Consider the following 27630-nt stretch of genomic DNA (forward strand, 5'->3'; position numbering starts at 1 on the left):
CACATTTTAAGTGTGAATGCTCTTCAAGTGTGAATACTATTTCAAGGTTACGGGGGTCATCTAAGCATAACAACCTCGTATTGATTGAATGAATAACGGAATAGGCCTCATGATATATGTCCTTCATGCATTAGACGAGGATAACTTTCTTCATAGAAACTTCCCACATCACACGAATAGACAAGGAACTTCTCCTATAAATACCCCAATCAATGATGAAGAAAGGATTGATTTCCAGCCTCCAAAGTTACTCTGAGCAATTATCCCTTCAATCAATCTGTCCTTTTTGGGGAATCGACTTCTAGAGCACATGCTTGGTTCATTTTTGGGCAAGAATACACCTTGAAGTCCACTCAAATCGTTATAGCTTGCTTCACTAGTCTTTCTATTTGTGAAATTTACCATCCCAAGTCTGCCAATACCCATTGTTTATCTTTACTGACACAAGTCTAATGGTTCTTGTCACAATTCGTTTTACCATATATATGCACTTAAGTCGAAAGGGTCATCTACAACCAAATCAAAGTTTCCTCATTATCACTTGCACTATAGGTACCCGTTCTTTATCCTTCACTTTTTCACACTAACTCAAGCATTCTATTTCCAGCTCTTAAAAACCCTTGCTTCTAATGATGAAAATGATGGTGGAACTAAGTTTAGAAATTGATTTTCTACAAAATTTTAACAAGAAAACAACTTGGGTAGTGAAGATTTTTTGTTGAATTTGAGAAAATGAAGGAAGAGATGAGGAGAAATCTTTCTTTTCTTCATGGAGAGGGACGTAACAAAAGGAAAGAAAGATGAATGCTTTCATATTTTATTCCTTTCCTTCTTTTTTTTTTTCATTTAATGGTCAAAGGAAAGAAAGATCATGTTTTAAATTTTTCTAAATTTATGGCCCAACACACGTAAAATAAATTCTAAAACTATCATTATAATACTCTTGGAAGGCCTAAAATATCTTTTAATGTATTTGCACTTTTAGTCCCTTTCTCATGTCACTTCACTTTATAATTACTAAGGGTGAGTTTGGATGGACGGTGCGTTTACCTACGGTTAGTGTAAAAACAACGGTGGCGATGAGATTAGATATTGTAGCGATACTGTAGCGTGAGACAAAAAGTAAGCTAAACGCACCACACCGCACTCAATCACTCATCCAAACCCACCCTAAATGTAACATTTAACACATTATAACTTCACATAACACCACAAGGGTCCATAATATTATCCAAAATTTACACTTTAATCTTTTTTGGCCAAAAATGAAAATTTTATAATTTAATCTCTATACTTTTTATTTTATTTAATTTAGTCGTAACTTGCTTTTCTCGATAGTCATCTTCATATCAATAAATCATTATCACTCCACTATTTCTCTAATTGGTCATTTTACACTTTAGTCATCATACTTTTTAAAATTTTTAATAGTCCTTTTTCATATTTTCACATCCACGATCTTCATAAAAATCCGACCACAACTCATTATAATTACTTTAAGACCCCCCTTATTGGTGTCAAAATTTCAGTGTAATGAGTCTCGAAACAGTACCAGAAAATTTGGAACTTGATAAGGATTGAGTGCACCAAGGAGTAGTGTTGGGTGTCAGAATGAATAGATCAAAATGTCTTATTTTTGTGCGAGTATAAGAGGCGTGACAGGATGTAGTTTTAGGTTATGTGATAATATGTCAAAGGATGTCGATTTATTGGTTGTAATAGATTGGATTAAAATCTTTCATTCAACCGTATGAAAAAAATCCTCTTTCCCTCATTGTTTGGAATTTAGTTGTTATCAGATAAAGTTATAATGTTTCTTTCTAATCATTTGTGAAACAGTGTTAATTCAACAAGAGGCTCATTGACCCAATGTTTTCCTATTAAAGACTGCAGTAGATTAAATATTGGAAATCGAATTCCACACCCCAAATTATTTCATCCAAATTTGAATTAGGAAAAACTTCGGGTCAAAATATAATTTTTTTTAAAAATATTTAAGAATAATGTAAGCAGATAATGGATTTGAGTATCAATATAAGTAAAAGAGAATTCAGATATCAAATGTTACCCGAAATAAACCAAAGCGAACTCAAACATTCGAGGATTCCTATTCAAAAGTAGAGTTAGTATCCACATTCACAAAAAAAATCGGATAGAATAATTTCATACCATCATTTTTCACTCAAGAAGGCAGTCCACCTACTTCTATTCTTGGTACGAACGACAAGGGCATATCAACAGCTAGCACATTTATGAACTTGAATTGGTTCGACTGTCCTTGAGATTCTGCAACCAACCGTATTACTTTTCTTATTTAGCATCAGCCAATTCCATCTTGTTAAATATCTACTTTAGCATTTACATCACATACCAGACGTTTGAAAGATCTTGTTTGTGGTGTTTTCTTGGTCTTCTCCTGATCTGGTTTGGCACAATTCAGAGCCTGCATGACAAAATATACATTCAAACCAACAGTAATGCTGTCAAAGGCAAAATTTTCAAAACATATTAGCAAGAAAGCTAGCAGCAAAATGGATCTTATGGAACCACCATCAAACTGCACATGCTATTCACGCAATCGTTATCAAGTAAAAGATGATACTACCTGAATAAGTGACTCCACACGCCGCCGCATCCGGCTGTGCATAAACCCTTCTGAGCACTGAGGAACAGAATGGCAGTCATATAAATCAAATATCACACAAGTGCCTAATCATGCAGCATGCTGAAGTAAAAGACTACTATGTCAGTACGTTAAAAATGCACAAATGCATGATGCTCCTTTTTAACTCCTGTTAATAACAAATTAAAATGATATAACCAGGTAGTGTAGATAGTTACTATGCAATTTGAAATATAAGAAAAAAGCCATAACAGATTACAAAAAGAAATTGGTGATTATATTATACTATTATCCTTTTTAAACTCAGGTTCCCTTTTCCTTTTCGGGCATTGAAAACCACACTATTAGTAGTTTCAGTAAAACAGAGTCCTACCCTTTTCACTCTTTCCGCCCTTCTCTTGACTTGGTATGTTCTATTAAGTTATATCTTCTGAATAGGGAAAATATACTCCAAATTAGTTCTCGATAGGCATGAGTTCAATCTTTTCCTTCATGCAATCCTTTCTACACTTTATTTCCTTGCATGCCATATCCTACTTAATTTGTGCTTATACCGATATCAGTTGCCTGACACCATGTCCTCTACAAATTTGCTGATCTTATGAGTATTTATTTTAATATCAGTTAAATTGTGTGCCAGGAATAACCTCTCTAAAGACTGCATCATATCAGACATCCTCCTTAAATCCCATGATTGACATCATTATGAACTCTCCTTTCTTTTTGGACAACTGAGTGAAGAAACTCAAGTTGCTCACTTCATATTCTCTCTAAAACTCCATCTCTACTGCTGCTTGTACTAAAATTTACATTCATAAGTCTGTTTAGACCAAGAGCAAAAAACCATACAGTTCTTGAGTTTCTCATCCAACAGGTGCTATTTCATCAGCAGAAAGCACATCTTCAGCAAATTCACCTATTACCAGTGCAAATATGAGTTCGAAATTGATCATTGGTACCAACCTATAACAATAGCAACATACTCAGTTGTACCTTGACGAGTCCCTTACACAGGATTAGAACTGCTACAGACATAGCAGTAAGCCAAGCAACTGTTACATTATAAGTATTAAGTTGAATCCACCAAAAAGTATGATTTCTATTTTCTTTCAAATTGCACCAATAATTTGTTATCAGACAACTTTTTGAAACAATTTTGTCTTTAACAGCCTTCTCAGGAACAAGCACTTTTCTCAACTCTCATATTTAACTGCAACCTATTTGAACATGTGTCCTCTTTTCTCTCACCTTTTTAAACATACACACACACATATCATTCTCCCTCCTCGTTCAATTGCATACAAAATCCCTAAAAAGAATTTCATACAGCATGTCAACTGTCTTCTTAACCTCTCTCTTTCCAATGTTGTTCTTTGTACTTGTCCAGATTTCTTCATTTCTACACCTATGTAACCTTATGGTACTTCCTTCACCACCAAGGTTCCCTATGCAGAGAGGCAACCCTTTAAATTCTTCCAAAATCTACTGCTTTCGGAAATGCAAATAGCCATATCAACCTAAAAATATTTGCAACCTCACAACCCAACTGCTTCATCCAACTGGTTTACTAGCAGCTATAGCAGACACTCAAATCAATCAACAATGGAACAAATAAACACATGATTGATCACCTTTCTATTTGTCAAGGTACTAAAGAGGTGATACCTTTGCAGCTAAGACAATATTATTCGCCAAATGGAATATTTGTAAAGAAAAAATGCCAATAGAAGATAACAGTGGTTTGGATGGAACATAAATGAGCTTTGGATGTATCATTCATTCACTCTATACTATATCCTTTCGACAATAACAAAGTACAAAAACATATACAGTCAGCTCTCTCTATAACAACAGCCTGTTATAACAACATTTTGCTATAACATCCAAGTTCCTAAAAGAACCGATTTTTTATGTTTTATTTTAAAACTCTATAACAGCTTTTCACTTATGACAGCAACATTCATAGTTATGAAGTACGTTCTTTATTAAATAAGTTCTTTATAACAGCATATGGTCTAAATTTTTAAGTAAATTTATAGTTATTTCATATAAAAAACTATTATTTATCATTTATTAAATGAAAATGATCTTAACTAAAATATTATTTCAATAAAAAAATGAAACTTCACACGAAGAAACCTATTAGTCATATTTTATTAAATGAAAACAATATTCAACGAGTGGAATTAAAGATAACAATTCAAGAAACTATTAAGTTCCCTAATTAAATATTCTACTATAAATTTGGAACATCATAAACTTATAGATTGATTACTTGAATTTAGTAACTCATGATAAATTAATTAATTTAATTTGATAACTCGTAATGATTAATTTAACTTGTTAGATTTATGAACTTTATAATTAATCATGTGAAAGAATGTAAAATAAAAGATGCATAAAAGCAATAAGACATGCACTTGTTATACGTCTTTTAATTTTGTTGATTTGATTCCTACTTTCTTACTTTTTTGAACATAATTCTCACTTTCTTTATTTGATGGAAATTCACGATATGAATTCTATGGTAAGCTTGCAACGATTATCACAACAGCCACCTCTCTATAACAGACAAAATCTGGGCAGACAAATGAGGTGTTTTAGAGAGGGTTGACTGTACGAGTAAAAGAATACAAATAAAAATGAATGTTACATTCTTCTGTTTATAACAACTAACATTAATTTTTCAAAGGCAATTTAGAACCCAGACTAATGACTATTAAATGAACTTCTCAGTCATAAATATAACAATTAGGTTACAAGTTCTTGACTTAATTGTTTCTCAAATTTCAAAGCGCTAATGGAACAAAGAAAGTTAAACAAAATAAAACTAACCTTAACGTGATAATTCACATATGCATGAAATGTTGATAAATTCCACACAGTACGGTCCAATTTTCTGCCTTCCACATGGCGTGGTAAAATAACTGCATTTATTACACATAACAGAGTTTGTCATATTGGCAACAGAACTACAAAGTGGAAAAAAACAAAACTCTAATCTTCTGATATTACCAAAAGTTACAAAGCCTGCATTTGCTGATAATGCATCATCAGTTACTCCCTTCAGTTCCAGCGGTGGAGTTTGAGACCACAAACACGGAGGTGCATTACTCAGCCCAGCTGTACGCCTTGACTCCATGAATTCCTGAAAGATGATGAAACATTTGAGAGGGAAACAAGAAAAATAACCATAAGATCTGCATACAATAGTTGCACCCTCTTACCGTACCTGGAGGAAGGAGGTTGCCAAAACAGTGTCTATCGAGTCCTTGAATCTCATTGGAAACACCACCGTCACCTTCTCTGCCTGCTAAATTATAATTTTCTACCCAGTTAAACAAGAATGCATCCATAGTCACTCATACATGAGGTAGACACATTTGCACCTTCGATCCAAAACAATCAAACAATTAATTGTATAAAAGAAAAGAGAGAGACAGACCATCTGAAGCATAACAAATAAATCTAAACTGCAGGACAGATAATAAGAGAATGAAATATAACATGAACTTACAAATTTGTGTCCATCATTAAAACTTAAATCAGGCTAGTCACTTGAAACAATACCTGAGGAACAAGGAAGAAGGACTCATTTGGCCGATGCACAAGGGCAACAAACTGATCTATATCAGGAGCAACAGTTCTTGAAGCAAGGTGTTTTAGGATTACTCTTAAAGGGGCCCCTAATACCACTTCTCTAACAGATGCAATCTTTACCAAAAGAGTATGTCGCTGATCTGCAGGATATAAAAAGTTGAAACTGTCACACAAGAACAAGAATGACGCAGACCAAGGAGACAAGTATAAGCTAAACTCATTAGAGTTTTCCGGTGAAAGTCAGCCAAGATGGATATTTAAGCCCTCAATCCTGATTAACCACAAAACAAGCTAAATAATAGATAGAGATCACTTTTTGTTATCCTCCCCCGGCCACAAATTGAACGGCATACACCCATCATTTCCTTTTGTAACAGAAAGGCCCAAATATTTCTTTTTTAATTTTTAAAAAATAAAATAAAATAAAATAACTCAAAATTTAATCTAGTAATGCTTGTAATTCATTTTTAACTGCTGTCTTGTTCTACTTTAGCTGTTCATTTGTAACCGCTGTCTTGTTCCTAAACTAGATGGGGCAATAAGCCCAGCCAGTGCAAGCAATAAGAGAACACTACATAATTTCAGTTTTTGGAGCACACTTTAAATGCAGTAAGCTGATTCTATTTGTTATGACACTGACCCCCTTGGTCACTGGTCAGATTATCATTATTTTCTATGACAAGCACCCTTTCTTATACGGGTATGATTTACGTTGCATATGCATCTGAAACTATCAGAGAACCATCCTATTTGACATGGAAGCTACTTAGTACAAGCATGCTACAAAATATGATTGATCTCTTAACCTAACGCTACTATTGTGTTCTGGAAAAGGGGTGTGTGTACATATATATACTTATAGCTATGAGTTCTCACCTAGGAATCTTCTACCTTTCAACTACAGGTATAACAGTACTTACTAAAATCCAAGCTTAAAACCAAGAGAATTAAGCACAGAAAAATTAAGAAAATGTCTTATCAAATAATAAAGAACCTTAGACGCATTAATGTACTCCAAATACTAGTTCCTTAAGTCATTTTTAATCAAGGACAGGAATTTTCAACATGCTGATGCCAATACTTTGTCATATAACCGTGCAAGCTCATAATGACCTAAGAAAATGAACTTGTTGACCTTCATCTTGAGGAAGTTTGGACAAATTCAGTTTCAATGTCAGATTGAAGCCATCCCTTGGAGGATCAAGAATTTGCACGATTACACCATAAGCTGCTTTAATAGCTTCTATGGCTCCAAATGGAAGTCCACCAACGAAAACAGTTTCCAGAGGTGGGGTAGGTAATGATAATGAAAGCAGTAGAATATGGGGATTCTTCATTGACACCTGCATATCATTTGCAAATTACATGAGCATAATATAATTACAGTGGCTTTTGTACCTTAACTATAAGTTCAGAGAGCCCAGAGGAGCAAAACGAAATACATGAGTATGAATAATTCATAATACAATCACTCAATTTCTTTTACATAGGTGTAACAACGAAAAAGCTTCTAAATCACCTGAACATGGTAACGAACATCATCAAATTCAACCCAGTGATGGTCTAGTTCAATACACTTTTCAAGACTGCAAAAGCGACATGAGAGAAATCAGCAAGCTGAGAAAGAAAGTGTAAACAATAAGCAGAAAAGGTCCAGGTAGCCTGAAAATTATTCAGTTTTTACACCCAAAATAAATAAGAATGTTTGTACACTCAACACCAGGATGTATAATTGAAATACAAATATTAAAGCACAGCACATCATGGACAGCATGCTTGGCATAAAAGAGTAGGCATAGTTCCAACTTGGTCCACACCTTTAACATATTACTAAACCGTAAAACACAAAAAACCCTAGAGCTTAAACACATTTGAAAATTCTAACCGTATCCAATTGTTCTTGATGATCTATTGTTAGTCTAAAAGTTAACAATCCTGTATACTGATCTTGTCCACATATTACTCTAATTTAGATATTTATTACAGTTTTGAATGGGAGTTTGTATATTTCATGTTAATTACTATTAATAAATATAAACTTTAAAAAAAACACTAATTCTGGGAAAACTTAAGCGACAAAATTTTAAAGAGGGCTATATTTGATGATAGTATCGTCAGTGGAGATGATACATCTCTGGCATACCAAAGCGTAGGGTAGGAGGTCAGGTATTTAAAAGTAACAGAACTAGTTAAAAAAAATGAGACGAGCAACGCACTGCAAGCAACAATGGAAGATTGATTAGGAAAGGAACCATCAAACTCATAAGAGAAGGTTGTAAAGAATGAAAAATACATCTATGAATTAGAAATGTAGTTGGAATCCTTGACCTGACTCTGCTCGAATTCCCAACATGTCTTTCAAACATCAAATACATACAAGAACTGTAATTAAAGAAGTAAAATAAAAGAAATCAAATCAAATGATAAAAGCTTATACTTATCGGATTAAAAGAAAAGAAAACGAAGGAAAAAGTACTTCTGAATTCGATTCAGCAAAGTCTGGAGAAGGAAACGTGAATGGGACTGTAAAAGTATCATCGATTTCTTTCTCCGTCGATCGAAAAGGACAAACAAGACCAAAATCGAACTATCTCTCCGGCTCCTTCCTTTCGGTGCCAATTATCGTTTAGAGCCGGGATCTGTTGCTTCTATTGCAGTGTTTTTACTTTGGAATAGGCTTTTTCCGGACGGAGGATCAAATCACCCGTTAAATACTTCTCTTAAAAGAATAAGTTAGAAATAAATTAAAGCGATAATCACAGAATTGCTACTGAAATTTGGCAAACATTCTAATTTGGTACCTGAATTTTGGAAAAATTGATTTTGGTACTGAACTTTAACATTGTTTATCTATGTGGTAGTACCTTTGGCTGAAGATGTTAATTTTTTACTTTTCAGGAACCGAAACTCAATCGTGTAAGTTATGTAAAAATATTTTAATTGAACAAGGGCCTAAGATCAAAATATGCCTTTAATTTTTTTGATTTAATTAAAATAATAAAGTACCCCTTAAAATGTATTTTATAAATATTAAAGAAAATAAATTAAAAAATTTAACTTTTTGTTTTTTCTTGTCTTCCTTCTTCCGTGAAGAGAATTAGGCGTCGTTGCCATTATGCTACCGTCCAGCCAAAATTTTGACAGAAAGATTCGCCTCTTTCTCTTCTTTCTAGTTTTCCGGTTAGCTTTCTTGAACATCTTAGTTAAAATTTCACAATATTTAGAACTTTTAGAGCCCTGATCTGCAAATCTGGTCATTAAACCATCATGGAATTTTGACTGTGGCTTCCTCAAGAACCAGAAACTTGAAATGGGCTTTGGTTTTGATCTGCTTGGATTGATGGGTTTGATTTGTGATGTTAATTTTTTGGGCTTTGTGTTCTAATGGATTGGTGAGTTTGAGTGAATATGTTTAGTTGTCTCGGAATTGGAGGTTGTCAATTTGGTTTTGGTAATTGAGAATTGGCAATGTTGTTAGGGGATAGAAATGTTCTTAATTTAAAAAAAAAAAACTTTAAAATGACTATTTAAATTGATTTATTGCAAAAGGGTTGTTTACTTTTTTAAAAATTCATGAAATTAAGGTTTGAATTAGATGAAAAGAATGTGAATGATTAATTTGAAGAAAATTAAAAGAAGAATAAAGAAATCAATATGGTTTTTAAGTGGCAGAGAAACATATTTTCTGCTTTCTCCAAGACAATGAAGTTAATTTCAATTTTTTAAATTTATTTTAGTTAAAAATAATTAGTTTGAACATTAAAAACATAAAAAGGTGAAAATGAAAAGAAAACCTTCTTTTTAATTATTTATTCTTACGTCTATGGTATATTATTTAAAAATAAAATATGCGGCACCTTATGATTAGGTCACGTGTCCTGACAAATTTAAAATTGACTTTCTTTTTTAGGTTCAAGTACCACATTAAAAGATTTGTCAAAGTTTAAATACCAAATATGCCATTATCTCGAAATTAAATATTGAATATATCTAACATTGATGTTAAATAGCCATTAAACAAAACTACATTAACAAATTTATAAAAATTAAAATAAAAATCAAACATGAATTTAGTTAAGATGGTAAAGTTGTGATAAATGAAAGCTATAATAGTTTAGGTTTAAATCTCATGATTCTCATTATTAGTATGAATTTTTTTTAAAAAAAATTATTATAATGTAAAAGACATAAATGCCCTAAAAATATTGGTTCCTTTGTAAAAAGAACAAGCTTAACATAGTGTAACACCCCTAACCCATATCCGTCGCCAGAATAGGGTTACGGAGCATTATCGGAATAAACAAATCAAATACATACATTTCATATTATTTAACATTCATGTTAGATATTATTCATAAAGTCCCTTATATGAGCCCTCGAGGCCCAAAACATACATTAGAAATAAGTCGGGACTAAATTGAGTATTTAGAGAATTTTTCGCAAAATTTTAAAATTTTTCCAAGGTACAGGGTCACACGCCCCTGTAGCCAGGCCATGTGAGCACGCTCGTGTCTCAAGCCATGTGGATATTCGAAATAGGGCACACGGCCATATCCCAGCCCATGTGCATACCCGTGTAACTCTCTGACTTGGGTCACACGCCCGTGTTCTAGGCCGTGTGAACATGAAAATTTGCATTAAATAGGTGTAGGGGTCACACAGCCAAGCCGCACGCCCATGTGCCAGGCCATGTGATCAATTTTTAAGTATTCTGTTTTGAAATTTTTAAGATGCAGGGGACACACGGCCAAAACACACGCCCATGTGCTAGGCTATGTGTCACACACAGCTGAGATACACGTCCGTGTCTCTACCCGTGTAGATAAAATAAGGTCATTTCCTAGCTATATTTCTCACCCAAACTTGTCTTCCACCTACAATAACACTTAAATACATTCCCAAACCAATATAAAACATTTGAATTAAGCCAATATCAAGTATTAAACTTAACATTTTATCGCACAACCTTACCTTGTTGACTTATTTATTATATGCATATTCAATTTACATTTCATTTCTATTCATTCACTCATATATATATCTAGTTGATGAGGCCACATACACATACAAATATATAATTGTACTAACACAAGTCATTCCAATGGCTAATCACAACAAAACATTTACATGCCAACATTGACTAAGGTAACCTATACATGTCATTATAACCAAAGTTGATTTACTAAATATACCAAGATGAGTCGATAGACAGTGTGATGATATCTTCGCCAAGCTTCCAACCCAACGAGCTTTCGAATTACTATAGAAGAAAGGAAAATAAAACAAAATAATTTAATGCTTAGTAAGTTAGGATAATAGGAGAGTAACTTACCATTTAATTCACATTTAAAATAAGCAAATAAACATGCTCAACCAATTTGGCCAATTGCCTAAACGAGTTAGTCATGTAATTCACATAAATACCAAGAAATAATGAATAAGCTCATCAATATTCAATTTCTACATACAAGTATTCATCACTTCAAGTGTCCATGAATATGTACATATCATATCTTTGTATTTCAAGTATTTCTCATAATAACTCATCTTGAATTCATATCATCTCATATCGAAACTTTACCCGTTAAACCATTTAAAATATCGATGGATATAAGGGTAGTACACTTAAAGTGTAAAAAGCTGTAAACCGTAAATTCATATTCGAAAATGCTCATACGAGCACATAAACGGGAAGCTCTCTCTCGAGCCATATAACAGGAAGCTAATATGAGCTAAATAACGGGAAGCTTATTCGGGTTATATAACGAGAAGCTCATGAGAGCCATAATTAAGAAGCTCATGCGAGCCAATAACGGGTAGCTCTAAAGAGCCATTAATCAGGAAGCTCCGGATAGCCATATATCGGGAAGTTCAAGCAAGCTATATCAGGAAGTTCCGGAGAGCCATTAATCAGGAAGCTCACAAAGAGTCATATAACGGGACGCTTATAAAAGCTGTGGTGTGTCCACAACACATGCAGAATCACAACTGATCAGGATGCTTCGAAGAGCTATTAACAGAAAACTCGTAGGAACCATATAATGGGAAGCTCAAGAAGACTATATACCGGGATGCTCATGAGAGATAATTACGGGACGCTCTTTCGAGCTGTGGTGTGTCCGCAACATATGCAAGACCACAACCAATTCGGGAACTCTGTGTCCATCGAATCTCGTTATCCAAACAAGACTTATTATTTATCAAGCATTGTCGGATATGTGATCAATTTCATATATAAATATGACACTTATACAATTCACATATACAATATTAAATTCAAACATATAAATATATAATTTAGTTACATGAACTTACCTTGACAAGTGTTCATTGATTTGTTGTCTACTAATCCAACACTTTCTCTTTTCCTCGATCTAATTCCATATTTTGTCTATCCGGATCTATACGAGTAAATTTAACTCAATTTAATACAATTCATATTCAATTTAATCCAATTCACATCTTATGAAAAATTACCATTTTGCCCCTATACTTTTAATTAATGACAATTTCATCATTGGGATCGGAAAATGAAATTCATGCAGTTTAACCCTTATTTCAAGCCTAATCGTTTTTTACATATAACATTTGCAGCCTATGTAATTCATAAAATTCAGAATTTTTCCTTGAATTTTACATCTTTACAATTTAGTCCCTAAATAACAATTTCATCAAAATTCACTTTACAAAAGTTGTTTATCTAACAACAACCTTTCATTTTCTACCATAAAACTTCATAACTCATGCATACTCATCCATGGAAAAACTTTAATACCTTAATAACTTTGCAAATAAATCCCTGAGATACCTAAATTAAGTTATTACGATCTCGAAAATATAAAAATTACTAAAAACGGGAGAAAAAAAAACATACCTAATTAAGCAAAATAAGTTGGCTTGAGCTTAGGTTTCCATGGCTAGGGTTTCCATATCTTAATTTTGGGAAAGATGATGAAAATGATGATATTTTCATTATTTTATCATTTATCATCTTTTATTTTTTTCACTTTCCAATTTCATCATTTTCTTTAATTAATTTTCCATGGATGAATCATCATACTTATCTACTAACTTCTCTTAATGGTCTATTTGCCATATAAGGACCTCTAATTTTGAATTCCATATATATTTGATACTTATAGCTACTAGAACTCAACTTTTGCAATTCATGCAATTTGGTCCTTTTATCAATTAAACATGTAATTGGTAAAATTTTCTTAACGAAATTTTTATATGACATTCCTATCATAATGCAAATCATAAAATAATATTAAAATAATTTTTCTTCCTGACTCAGATTTGTGGTCTCGAAACTATTGTTTCGATTTCACTAAAAACGGATTGTTACAACTCTCCCCCTTAAAAATTTTCATTCTCGAAAATCTTACCAGTGAAAAGGGTTGGATATTGCTTCCTCATTGTTTCCTCCGATTCGCAGGTAGCTTCTTCTATTCCGTGTCGTTGCCAGTGAACTTTTACTAAAGCTACCTTTTAATTTCTTAGTTCTTTTGTCTCACGTGTCAAAATTCTAATTGGTTCCTCACTATAAGTCATATCAGGCTGAATCTCCACATCTGTCGGAGAAATAACATGAGAAGAATCTGATCGATACCATCGTAACATAAACACGTGAAAAACATTATGAATTCTGTCAAGCTCTGGTGGTAATGCCAACCGGTACACAACAGGTCCGATTATTTCAATAACCTCATATGGTCTAATAAATCACGGACTCAATTTTCCTTTACGACCAAACCGAAGAACTTTCTTCCAAGGCGATACTTTCAAGAATACCTTATCACCAACTTAAAACTCTATTTCTTTTTGTTTAAGATCTGCATAAGATTTTTGAAGATCAGACGCTGCTTTCAAGCTATCCCAAATCACTTTTACTTTTTCTTCGGTTTCACGGATCAGATTAACTCCCTGTATCTTTTTCTCACTAAGCTCTATCCAATACAGTGGATTTCTACATTTACGACCATACAGAGCTTCGTACGGTGCCATCTTAATGCTCGACTAATAACTGTTATTATATGCGAATTCGACTAGTGGCAAATATTTTTCCCAATTTTTTTCGAATTCCAAAATACAACACCGAAGCATGTCTTCAAGAATATGAATTACACGCTTTGACTGTCCATCGTCTAAGGATGAAATACAGTACTGAAATATAATTTCGTACCTAAAGCCTCTTGTAACTTGTTCCAAAATCGGGATGTGAACTATAGACCTCTATCAGAAATAATGGAGACTGGCACTCCATGTATCTAACAATTTCTGAAATATACAACTCTACTAATCTGTCCAGGGAGAAATCCGTACGTACCAGAATAAAATGTGTAGACTTTGTCAAACAATCAACGATTACCCAAATGGCATCTTTCATTTTCGGAGATAAGGGTAACCCTAACACAAAATCCATGGTAACTCTTTCCCATTTCCATTCTGGTATCCTAACTGGCTGTAATAGCCCCGAAGGTACCTGATGTTCAGCTTTAACTTATCAAATATCTAGATACAAAATCAGAAATGTCGTGTTTCATTCCCGGCCACTAGTATATTTGTTTCAAATCATTGTACATTTTATTACTCCCCAGATTCACAAACATAGTACCACTATGAGATTCGTGTAAAATCTTCTGTACAAGCTCTGAATTCCTTGGTACATATACTCTGCCTCTGTACAACAAACAATCATCAAGTCCAATTTGAAAATTTGAATTGAAAATTAATTCACACTGTACCCATTTAGCTTTAAACTCACTATCACTTTTCTGAGCTTCACATATCTGCTGTAGAAATGTCGGCTTAGCTTTTAACTCGGCCAAAATTGAGCCATTATCTAGCAATGATAATCGGGTATTCATTACTCGCAAAGTAAATAGAGACTTTCTGCTTAGAGCATCTGCAACTATATTTGCTTTTACCGGATGATAATCAATAATCGAATTATATTTTTTTAACAATTCAAGCCATCTGCATTGTCTCAGATTCAAGTCTTTTTGCGACATCATATATTTCAAACTTTTATAATCAGTGAATATATGATACATTTCACCAAACATGTAGTGCCGCCAAATTTTTAAAGCAAAATACAATAGCTACTAATTTAATATCATGTATCGGGTAATTCTTTTTATGTGGCTTAAGCTATCTAGAAGCATAGGCTATTACTTTACCTTCTTGCATTAGAACACAACTCAAACCATTCAATGATGTATCACTATAAATCAAAAAATCCTTACCCGATTCAGGCTGAACTAGAACCAGTGCTTCAGTCAACAAGGCCTTCAACCGATCAAAGCTTTGCTGGTATTTATCAGACCATTCAAACTTCACATATTTTTGTAATAGCCGTGTCATCAGTGAAGCTATCATCAAGAATCCTTGTACAAATCTCCGATAATAACTGACTAATCCCAGAAAACTTCTTACTTCAGACACATTTTTTGGTGGTTTCTAATTAAGAATAGCTGATATTTTATTTGGGTCCACTCTGATGCCTTTTGCTGACACTATATGTCCAAAAAAACCAACTTTCTGAAGCCAAAATTCACATTTACTAAATTTAGCATACAACTATTTTTCACATAATGTTTGCAGGACAATTTTCAAATGATCAGCATGCTCAGTTTTATCTCAGGAATATGCCTGAATATCATCTATAAATACTACCATAAATCAATCTAGATACAATCTGAAAATCTTATTCATTAAATCCATAAACACTGCACGTACATTAGTTAAGCCAAATGGCATCACAAGAAATTCATAATGCTTGTACCTGGTTCTAAAGGTTGTTTTTGGCACATCTGAATCTTTTACTCATAACTGATAGTAGCCAGAATAGAGATCAATCTTCGAAAATACTGTAGCACCTTTCAATTGGTCAAACAAGTCATCAATACGAGGTAGTGGATACTTATTCTTAATTGTGACTTTGTTGAGCTGTTTGTAATCAATACATAACCTCAAGGATCCGTCCTTTTTCTTAACAAACAAAATCGGTGCACCCCCAGATGAAGAACTAGGTCGAGCAAAACCCCTGTCAGTCAATTCTTGAAACTGTGCTTTCAACTCTTTTAATTCTATTGGAGCCATTCTGTAAGGTGCTATAGATATCGGTGCTGTTCCAGAAACAAGATTTATAGAAAATTCCACTTTTCTATCCGGTGGTAATCCGGGTAATTAAATTTCAAAAACACATCAAGATATTCACATACCACTAACATTGATTTAATTTTTGATTCAGATACTTTAGTGTCCAACACATAAGCAAGATAAGCATTTTACCATTTTTTGACATATTTCTGTGCTGACATGGCTGATATCATATTAAACAACCCATCCATTTTATTAGATTCAATACAAAGCATTTCACCATTCTGACATTTCAATACAATATGCTTTTGTTTGCAAATTACCATATCATCATGCTAGTTAACCAGTCCATACCCAAAATCACATCAAATTCATCAAATGGCAATAACATCAAATCAGCCGAAAAATAGAAACCCTATATCATTAACGAAAAATTCTTACAAATTTTATCCATCATCACATATTGGCCTAGGGGGTTCAATACCTTAACCACGAATTTAGTGGACTCAACAGAGAAATTTTTATTTAGCACTAAATTCGTACAAATTTATGAATGTGTTGAACCAGTATCAATTAAAGCAGTTATATTAGTATCAATGAGAGAAAAAGTACCAATAATAACATCAGGTGCAAAGGCATCCTCATGTGTATGAATAGCATATGTTCTAGCCAGTGCTCATGCATCAGATCTGACAGTTGAATCTTTTGTCATACCTCGGCTACCACTCACATTGTCAGGGTTACAAGGCGGTCTACCTCTTGTAGTTGTATTGCTTGGCTTTGAAGTTTGAACAGTATCTCTTTCAACTTTCTCTGGACAATCTTTGAGATAGTGGTCATAGGAACCACATCTAAAACAGGCTCCGCTCCTCATGCCGCACTCACCAAAATGCAGTTTATTACAATACTTGCATCTAGGTTTGGTATTTCTAACACTGCCCGCACTTGCTACAGATGTAGTCTAGGATCTTGGACTGGAGTGTTAAATACCTCTATCTCTCCTAGAGTACCCTGCGGAGGTAGTAGAACGATCAAAGTTTTTCTTTGATTTCTTTGGGGCCAATTGTTGTAACTTTCCCGTAAATCTTTTACTTGAACTTCGAGCTTCAATCTCAGCTTGTCTTTTCTCTTTGTTAAGCTCTTCGGCTTTATGAGCTCGATCAACCAGTACAACAAGTTCTTTCAACTTGAGAATCCCAACTAACAGCTTTACGTCTTCGTTTAATCCCTCTTCAAACCATTTACACAAGGCAATTTCAGTCGGGATATATTCTCTGGCATACTTGCTTAACTGAACAAATTCTCGTTCATACTTAGATACAACACATTTCAAACATTCGACCGAAGTGCAAGATAATTCATCTAAAACCCTGGTAGTGTTTTCTAGCCAAAATTCAGCCCTTTCAGGATCATCTTCGGCTGTTGCTCTAAATTTTTCTACCCTATATTTACGAATTTTATCAACAGGTGGCTTATCGATTCTAAAAAGTTCTGTACCTTGTGGCATTTCGAGAACTGGTTGAGAAACAGGAGGGGGTGGAGGTTGTTGTATTACCGGATTTATTCTTACAAATTTATTACACCATTCATTCATCATTTGGAAGAATGTTTCTTTAGCTTCTCCTCCTCGGCCCTCAGATACGGGTCTTTTACTACTCGAGGCTGCTTTTTGTACTGAAGTTTGAGCACTGCTCTCAGTTTTTTTAGATTCAGCTCGGTTGGATAACATTACTATATAAAAAACATATTTAAAATGGTCAAGAAATATCACACTATCACAGGTTATATAATAGCATTTATAGCTAGACTCGTACATGCTACATTAGTCTGAAAATCGATTAAACCGTAGCTCTGATACCGATAAATATAACATCCCTAACCCATATTCGTCACCAAAATAGGGTTACAGAGCATTACTGAAATAAACAAATCAAATACAAACATTTCATAATATTTAACATTCATGTCAGATATTATTCATAAAGTCCTACAAATGAGCCATCGAGGCCCAAAACATACATTAGAAATAAGTTAGGACTACACCGGGTACTCAGAGATTTTTCACAAAATCTCAATTTTTTTCCAAGCTATAGGGGACACACGCCTGTGTGGTTAGGCCGTGTGGCTCACACGGCCAAGAGACACTGTGATAGCCCGAAATAGGGCCTAATCAGAATAGTGGTTTCGTAACCAAAAATCCGAAGTGAAATAGTTTTATTTTATAAATTTTTATTAGTTACTGATTGATTGAAATATTGTGTGAAAATATGGATAGAAAATTTTAATGATTTAGTGCCTAATTGAATTTTTAGGACTAAATCGAGAAAAATGCAAAGTGTGTCTAATTAGTGATTAAATGACTTAATTGAATTATTGCATGAAATTGGAAGTGTTTATGTGGAAATTAGACCATAAATTAGTGTTATGGACACAAAAGGGTAATTCTAGAAAAATATCTAAGTAATGGGTCAAGGGCATTTTTGTCCAAATTGAGAAAAAGACAAAATAAAGAGAAAATAAGTGTCCATCTTCTTAAAAATCAGAAGCTTGCTGCCGAAAGTTTCATGTTACCATAGCTAGGGTTCTTGATTTTTCTAAGCTCAATTGTAAGTGATTTCTTGCCCCGTTTTTAATTATTTTCGTATTTTTATGCTTATTGATGCTTGAATTTCATGTTTCTACTATTTAATTTAAATAAAATTAAAGTTTAAAAATTGACCCATTCATGATATAATTGTAAATTGATTAGTGATGTTAGATAATGAATGTTTGAAGTGTTAATTACAAGTTTTACTAGATGAATTTTGATGAAAATGTTGAAAAAGGGCTAAATTGTGAAAGATGGTAAAGTGTGCATAAAGTTGTGATTTTGTGAAATTGAGGGTTGTTATGAGCATGAAATATGATTTAGTGAAGTTTGAAATTTAAAAATTTAGTGAATTTTATTTTTACGAGCTTTGGGACAAAAGTGGAATTTTTGAAAAGTTATGGGGAAAAATGTAAATTTTCCAAAATGTTGGGTATGAATTGTATTTGAATGGAATATTGATAAAATGTATTAAATTGTGTTAATATAGATCAAGAAAGAAGAAATAGTGGAAGTGGTTGGGGAAAAGAGAAAGTTATCGACTAAATTACAAAAATAGTCGTTTTGCATCCGAGGTAAGTTACGTGTAAATAATAGTTATATTTTTATAAATTGTGAATTATATTTGATATGTGAATTAATATTCAATGTGGAAGGAAAATTATTCATGAATTATTCAAGTGTTAAAGTGTTGAAAATAAAGTGTTAAGTGTAAATTCCCGGTTGAACTTAGGAATAGAAGTGGATACAAGTGACATGTCACTAGAGATCAGTGTTACAGTGTTACAATGAGTCCCGGGTGTTGGGTGATCTAGCATGTGTTGCAGACACCTGACAGCTTGTGTGAGCAGGCCCGTGGACATTTCCAGTGTTATTGATCAGTGGTAGCTTCGGCTACGTTTCAATGGTAGCTTCGACTACATCAGTGGTAGCTTCGGCTACACTTCAGTGGTAGCTTCGGCTACATAATAGTGGTAGCTTCGGCTACATATCAGTGTTGCACTTATGTGCTAAATCTCTACGTATCTGTGTATATTCCGAGTCTTCAACGAGATTAATAATGAGTTAAAGTGAATATGAAATGAAGTGTGTATGCAGGTACATTTGAAAAGAATGAGCATAAGTGATAAAGGTTAAGTGTGAAAATGTATATGCAAGTGAATTGGTAAGATTGTGCATGTGTAAGTGATTGAAATTGCTAGGAAATGTTTTGATTAGTTATATGTTAAAAGTGTTAATTATTAAATGAGTAATTATTGTTTACATGTAACTTACTAAGCTATTAGTAGCTTACATATTTCTTCTTTTCCTTTGTTTTATAGTGATTTGAACTTGGTCAAATTGGGGATCGTCGGAGCTCGTATCACACTATCATAATCATCTCGGTATTATGTGCTTTTCAAAATGTTTAAACTATGGCATGTATAGAGTCTTAATCATTTTGAGTATGTTCATATGATATGGCTAAGATTAGTTATTGAAATGGTTAGTAAAGATTATGTTTTGGTATTATGTATGTGTAAATGGTAGCTAATACAAAGAAACAGTTTCTTTGATAGCAGCAGTAATGTAAATGTGAAAAATCACCATAAATAGTAGAAATGGAATTAGAGAGTGAATTATATATGGAATTAAATCTTATCAAGTCTATTTTTATATGAAAGAAACGGTGTAGGTAAAGAAATTCTGTATTTTGAGATATTTGAATTTTAGTGAGATAGGGTCAGAATGGTTTTTGAAGTCCCATGTTCTAACTTTGGAAAATCATTATAAATTGTACAGAAAGAATTATGGGTCATAATTTATATGTATAGATTTATTAGTGAGTCTATTTTCAAAAGAAACAAACTATAACCTTATATGAATTCTTTGCAATGAGATAATTTATTTTTAGTGCCAAGAGGTCAGACCTGTCGAGCTGTGAAACAGGGAATACTTTAATGAATAAAATGTACTAACTGGCTAAGTCAAAAATTCTGAAAATTTTATGATAAGTAGGAATATGAGTCTAGTTTCAGGGAAAATTTACGGATTTAAATTTTGAGTCTTGTAACTTGAGTTATAATTAAATTAGTGACAGTCACGCAGGTGGACAGTTTTATTGTGAACAGTGAATTTAATTTTAAAAGAAAATTTTTATGCTCCGAATTGGTAAGTTAAATTGGATGACATCTCATACTCGATTCCGGCGACGGTCTCGGGTAAGGGGTGTTACAGACACGCCCGTGTCTTAGGCCATGTGGGTATTCGAAATAGGGCACACGGCCATATCCCAGCCCGTGTGCATACCCGTGTAACTCTTTGACTTGGGTCACATGGCCAAGCAACAAGCCCGTGTGCTAGGCCATGTGAACATAAAAATTTGTATTAAATAGGTGCAGGGGTCACACGGCCAAGCCACAAGCCCATGTGCTAGGCCGTGTGGTCAATTTCAAGTATTCTGTTTTGAAATTTTTAAGATGCAGGGGACACACAGCCAAAACACACGCCCATGTGCTAGGCCATGTGTCACACACGGCTGAGACACACATTCGTGTCTCTGCCCGTGTGGACAAAATAAGGTTATTTCCTAGCCATATTTCTCACCTAAACTTTTCTTCCACCTACAATAACACTTAAATACATTCCCAAACCAATATAAAACATTTGAATTAAGCCAATATCAAGTATTAAACTTAACATTTTATCGCACAACCAAGTATATAAACTTACCTTGTTGACCGATTTATTATATGCATATTCAATTTACATTTCATTTTTCTTCATTCACTCACATATATATATCTGGTTGATGAAGCCACATACACATACATATATATAATTGTACTAACACAAGCCATTCTAATGGCTAATCACAACAAAACATTTACATGCCAACATTGACCAAGGTAACCTATACATGTCATTATAACCAAAGTTGATTTACTAAATATACCAAGATGAGTCGATGGATAGTGTGATGATATCTCAGCCAAGCTTCCAACCTAACAAGCTTCTGAATTACAATAGAACAGAGGAAAATAAAACAGAGTAAGCATTTAATGCTTAGTAAGTTGTGTTTTATAATGATTTATTAGGTCAAGTGGTTTTAAAAAATGAGGTATCGAGACCTCGTTTCTATAAACTGAGCCGTAAATATTTTTATAAATATTTACGGAGTGTCATTAAGGTAGTATTAAAGTTTCGTTGAAAAAATTTAACGTTTTAATAGTTAATTAATTAAAAAGGACTAAATTGAAAAAGGTGCAAAACTTGCTAATAATAGTATTTAAGTGATTAAATGGATTGATAAATAAATGAGGGAGGACTTAAGTAGCAATTAAACCTACATTAAAAAGATGAGGCGGCATAAGAGAAAAAAAAAGCCCTTAATGGCAAAATTGTGATTTTTATGGAATTAAATAAATCAAATTGAAATTGAATAGCTTTCTATGCATTTCTTCTACAATATTCATCAAAAAATTGACATATGAGAATAGCTTAAGTTTGTTCTTTTATATTTTTGCTTCATGTGAGTTCAATTCTTACCCGTTTCTTGTAATTTTTATGTTTTTGAGATTGTTACAATTAGGTCCAACTAAATCTTATCTTATTTTTTTTATTTTATTAAAAATTTTGGAAGTTACCATTGATGAATATTAGATGTTTTTGATGAATAACATGGATTTAGAGCTTTGATTGTGTTTTATGATGATTTTATAAAGTGATTTTGTTAAATATTGATTTTTGGATTAAATTGTAAAAATGTTAAAATATGAGGGTTTGATAGTGAATTTTTTGTTCATTAGGGGCTGTATAATGGCTTAGAATATTTGAATAAATTATTGGTTGAGGAAAACGAGTTAATTTTATAGATTAACTAATTAAAGGATTAAATTGCAAAAATTATAAAAGTTTGGGGTAATTGTATAAATTCAAAAAAATAAAAGGGTATTAATTTTGAAATGAATTAGAAGTGAAATATATGCTAATGAATGAGTAATTTTATATTTTAGATCAAGATCCCGTAGAAACTCGTGAAAAAGGAAAAATTATATAGTAGTCCCTAAACTTCTGCAATTGCTACAATTTAGCCCAAGTAAGTTCGTACTATTAAAAATTTAATATTTTGTATAAATTTATGAATGGCATTATTTATTTTTTTCTATTTTTGGAATTGAATTATTGTTGGAATTATAATATTGAATTGGATTTCGGTTTGAATGGAAAGCGGGATTTGAGTACATTCGTATTTTGGTGTATAATGGTATTGGAAGGAGGAAATTGCATTTTTCCCAAGTAAATCGAGGTTCAAAATTTGTTGCGAACTCTATGTTTTACTGTCTGTTAAGCTCTTACGAGCTTCTGTTTAGCTCTTACGAGCTTCTATTCAGCTTTCAAGCTTCTGTTGCGTATTCGGGAGGACCAGCTCTTATGAGCTTCTGTTGACAATGTACTCTTATTCGTAAGTCTTTCTTCGAATGGAAAATTTTGGTATAGTGATTTATTTACTGAATTTGAAAGGAATCTTATGTATTTTTATATTGATTTGAATACAGAGGTCTTTATCAATTGAAGTTGTGAATGACAAGGAGTTGACATGAATGATATTATTTATTTGACTTGTTATAGTTAGTTCGGTAAGATTTTTATTTATCCCGTCGAACTTACCAAGCTTCATTAAGCTTATTTGTGTTGTTTAGTGTCCTTGTAGATTTTCTGAAGGTTAAACGATTAGATCAACACTCACGACACACTATCCAACTTATTCCGGTAGTTTTTGAAACATTCAATATGGTTTATATGGCATGTATAGGTTTTTGTACGGTTTAGTCAAGGCTTGGCTTGTGAAAATATTATGATAGATATTTTGTTTAAATAACCAACTTACATATTGGTATGAGAATGAGGTATATTGTGATATGAGTATGAGTGTTATACGTATGTATGTAATTGAATTATAGTGAACTTTGGTAACTTGGTTGGGTAAATAATTAGATAAATTTGGTCATTTTTTTAAAGTTACCATTTAAGGTATTTAATGGTATATTGGTTGTATGTGGTAATGATACATGTTTAAGAAATAATTTTAGCTTGTGTTGAATGCCTTGTTATGGCTTGTTGATGTGTAATTTGTTGAGGTTAGGTTGGTGTCAATTTGGGTGACAAATATGGCTTAAAAAATGAGTTATTTTCGTTTACACGGGGAGAGACACGGGCGTGTGTCTCAGCCGTGTGTGACACACAGCCAAGTGACACGGCCGTGTGTGACAAACAGCCAAGTGACACAGCCGTGTGTCCCCTGTATCTTTTAAGAATACAAGTCAGTATGCTCACATAACCTGGCACACGGGCGTGTGACTTAGCCATGTGACCCATGTCAGAGAGTTACACGGGTACGGACTCGGGCTAGACACGGCCATGTGTCCCCTGTATCTTTTAAGAATACAAGTCAGTATGCTCACATAACCTGGCACACGGGCGTGTGACTTAGCCATGTGACCCATGTCAGAGAGTTACACGGGTACGGACTCGGGCTAGACACGGCCATGTGTCCCTATTTCGAATGCCCACACGGCTTGAGACACGGGCGTGTCTCCTGACCGTGTGAGTCACACGGCCGTGTGACCCCTACAGTGTTGAAAATTTTAAATATTTCTAAAAAATTCTCTGAGTTTTCGATTTAGTTCTGATTTTTTTCTAATATGTATTTTGGGTCTTGAGGACTCGTTTAAGGGACAATATATATAAGTTTTGATTATTTTTATTATGAATATTGATATGTAATGAAACGTTTGAAATTTTTGACTGATTGATCTGTAAACCCTAGTAATGCTTAATAACCCTGTTTCGGCAATGGATACGGGTTAGGGGTATTACAAATTACCCCCATAACCATCAAGGTGTGCTGATGGTAGGCTTGAAGCTTCAAATAAAGAAAAATCCCTAGTTTGGAATACCTTATCACTTCTTTTACGACCAACCAATTGCTTCATTCGATCTTGTGCCCTCTTCAAGTGAAACTTAAGAAGTTGACTTGCTGCTTCCCTCGATTGAAGGCCATGGTCCACTGTATCAATAGGAGAGTTGCCAGCCAAATATGGTAGATGGTGGGGTAGTTTCTACCCATAGAAGGCCTCATAAGGTGTGCTTCTAATAGTTGAATGGTAGGATGTGTTGTACCACCATTCAACAAGGGGTAACTAGAGGGACCAATCATGTGGTCACTCTCCTGTCATACACCTTAACTAGCTTTCCAAGCAACAGGTAAGAACTTTTGTTTAGCCACTTGTCTCAGGATGGTATGTTATGGACATGTGAAGGCTGGTCCCAAGTCTCTTAAAAAGTTTTTTTCAGAATTTGCTAACAAGTACCTTGTCTCGACCAAACACCAAAATACTAGGTAGACCATGCAACTTGTAAACATGGTCCAAGTACGCTTAAGCTACTGTCAATGCTAAAAATGGGTGAGTTAAAGAGACAAAATGACAATACTTGGTCAACCTGTCCACCACTACTAAGATGGTATCCCTCCCCTTAGAATTTGGCAAGCCCATAACGAAATCTAAATTGATTGTTGCCTAAGCTTGACCTGGTACTAGTAAGGTTTGTAAAAGCCCTAGATGAGTTGCATTATCAGACTTACAGCTCTAGCAAGTGCTACACTCATTGACCCATTGCCTGATATCCTTAGAGAGACCCTTCCAATAAAGGAGCCCTACCATTCTATGCTTGGTGGCATAGATTCCAGAATCGCCACCAACTACTCCCTTATGAAAGTGTTGAAAAAGGTCATTTCTAATGCTGCCACAATTCCCAACCACAACCTTGCTCTTCCTCCTTAATGTTTTTCCATCCCAAGAACATTTAGGATGTAAGCGTAGTTGTTATTGGACCCCTAAACAAAGTTGTTGGAGCTTGGAGTTGGTTAGACAAGAGCCCATTACCTTAATCCACATATCTGACTAAACAATACTGTCAATATATTACAGCAATTGCGCTTGCACCTCTTGTGTTCTTTTGGATAATGCATCAACTACCATGTTTTGAGTACCCCTTTTGCAACACTCCTTACCCGACCCGATCACCGAGGTCCGAGCAATAGAGTGTCACATTCATTGCCAGAGAAACTACTGAGAAATACACAGTAAAAACATTATTTCACTTCATCAATTATGCAATCAATCAATAATACAATAGACAATATCATGAAGATTTTTTTTTGGGGTCTTATATGAGCATACAAATGCTTTAAAGTCATCTTGAGATCAAATAAGGACCTTTTTGCAACACTCTTAAATTTCAGATCAAATATTTTATAAATAAATAATTCAAATATTCAATCATATAATAAACATCTAGATATTATGATACACAACTAAATACGAGTCTTAATCGAGCTTACGAAAACTCTTTTGTAGACCCGAGCATGAATTAGGATCAAATTGCAAGGTTTTAAAATTTTGGGTTCCATGTCGTGACATGAGCTCCTCCATGTTGTGACGTTGCCGAAATAGTGATTCACGTCACAACGTTGGAACATTTGATGTCGAGACGTTACAAACTGTCTATCAACATTACAACGATGGGTATTTCAAGTCGAGATGAGGATCCAATTTTTATGAAAATTTTCCATTTGGTACCTATTTCATGTCAAGCCGAACCTTAATCTCATTTGGTGCATATATGCACATCTAAACCTGTACAAAACCAAACCAAATGCAAGCCAAAACAACCTATTTAACCACTTCAACCATTTAATGCAACAATTCCACAATTTGGCATCCAACATATACCAATTCAACCTACTCCACTTTGTCCATTATCTATTCGATAACATCATTTAACCAAACCATTTCATCCTCAATCATACCATTTAAGAGTCATTCAACATGTCACCACATGTTATCAAGCAAACATATATATGCACATATGTATTACTTTTCCAAAATCAAGCACTTAGCAAAGTTTCAACCAAAACTATCATTCAAAGTAAACACATTAATTAACTCCTATGTACTTGCCACATAATTGAGTCAAGCAAATAAAAGACTATTGAATTAATAGGTGGGATAATGTGAGCTTCGTACGATCCACTTAACGTGTTCTGCAAGTTAACAATCTACAAGAAAAGAGAAAGCATATTGTAATAGTCCGGTTTTTAAAAATGTCAAAAACAGTGGTTCGAGACCACCAAATTCGGCAAATAAGATCGTAAATTTTATTATTTAATAATTACAAGCCAAATATATTTTTTTAGAGATTTTTGAATTAGTAATTTGTATTTTATAAAGATTTATTAAGTCAAGAAATTGAGGAAAAGAGGTACCGAGACCTCGATGTTATAAACCTAGCCATAAATATTTTTATAAATATTTACGAAGTGTCAATATGGTATTGTTAAAGTTTCGTCAGAAAATTTTAACGTTTTGACAGTCAATTAATTAAAAAGGACTAAATTGAAAAGATGCAAATAGCTTAATAATTAAATAAGGAAGGACTAAAAGATTAAATGGACCAATTTAAGTGGCTAACGCGGCATACTGTTAAAAAAATCAAAGATTTTTATGTATTTAAGGACAAAATTGAAATTACAATAAAGTTTGTGGCCAAAATTTATTTTAAGGATTTCAAGACCATTTCTTCTTGAACTTTCAGTGAAAAATAGCCATGGAAGAGGGTTGAGAGATGGTCTTTCATAATTTACCTTCAAGTAAGTTCAATTCTTGCTTTTCCC

General features: G+C 33.6%; 1 protein-coding gene across 5 annotated transcripts; it reads right to left on the reverse strand.

Moving 5' to 3' along the window:
• Positions 1–2085: 2085 nt before the first annotated feature.
• Positions 2086–9121, reverse strand: LOC107945268 (actin-related protein 2/3 complex subunit 2A). Of its 5 annotated transcripts, none has more exons than XM_016879217.2 (11): positions 8700–8923; positions 8552–8605; positions 7743–7809; positions 7359–7566; positions 6194–6363; positions 5856–5933; positions 5639–5771; positions 5459–5550; positions 2606–2662; positions 2372–2443; positions 2086–2286 (listed from the first exon to the last, which is right to left on the reverse strand). In XM_016879217.2, exons 1-11 carry the CDS (start codon positions 8759–8761, stop codon positions 2251–2253), a joined length of 1029 nt encoding a protein of 342 aa, XP_016734706.1. In that variant the 5' UTR covers positions 8762–8923; the 3' UTR covers positions 2086–2250. The 5 variants fall into 5 exon arrangements, with proteins under 5 accessions (XP_016734706.1, XP_016734705.1, XP_016734708.1 ...); XM_016879216.2 differs by having other exon boundaries at positions 5856–5936; XM_016879219.2 differs by lacking the exon at positions 8552–8605 and having other exon boundaries at positions 8700–9121.
• Positions 9122–27630: the final 18509 nt, after the last annotated feature.

This window comes from Gossypium hirsutum, chromosome D12 (genome assembly GCF_007990345.1).
Source record: "Gossypium hirsutum isolate 1008001.06 chromosome D12, Gossypium_hirsutum_v2.1, whole genome shotgun sequence".
NCBI lineage: Eukaryota > Viridiplantae > Streptophyta > Magnoliopsida > Malvales > Malvaceae > Gossypium > Gossypium hirsutum.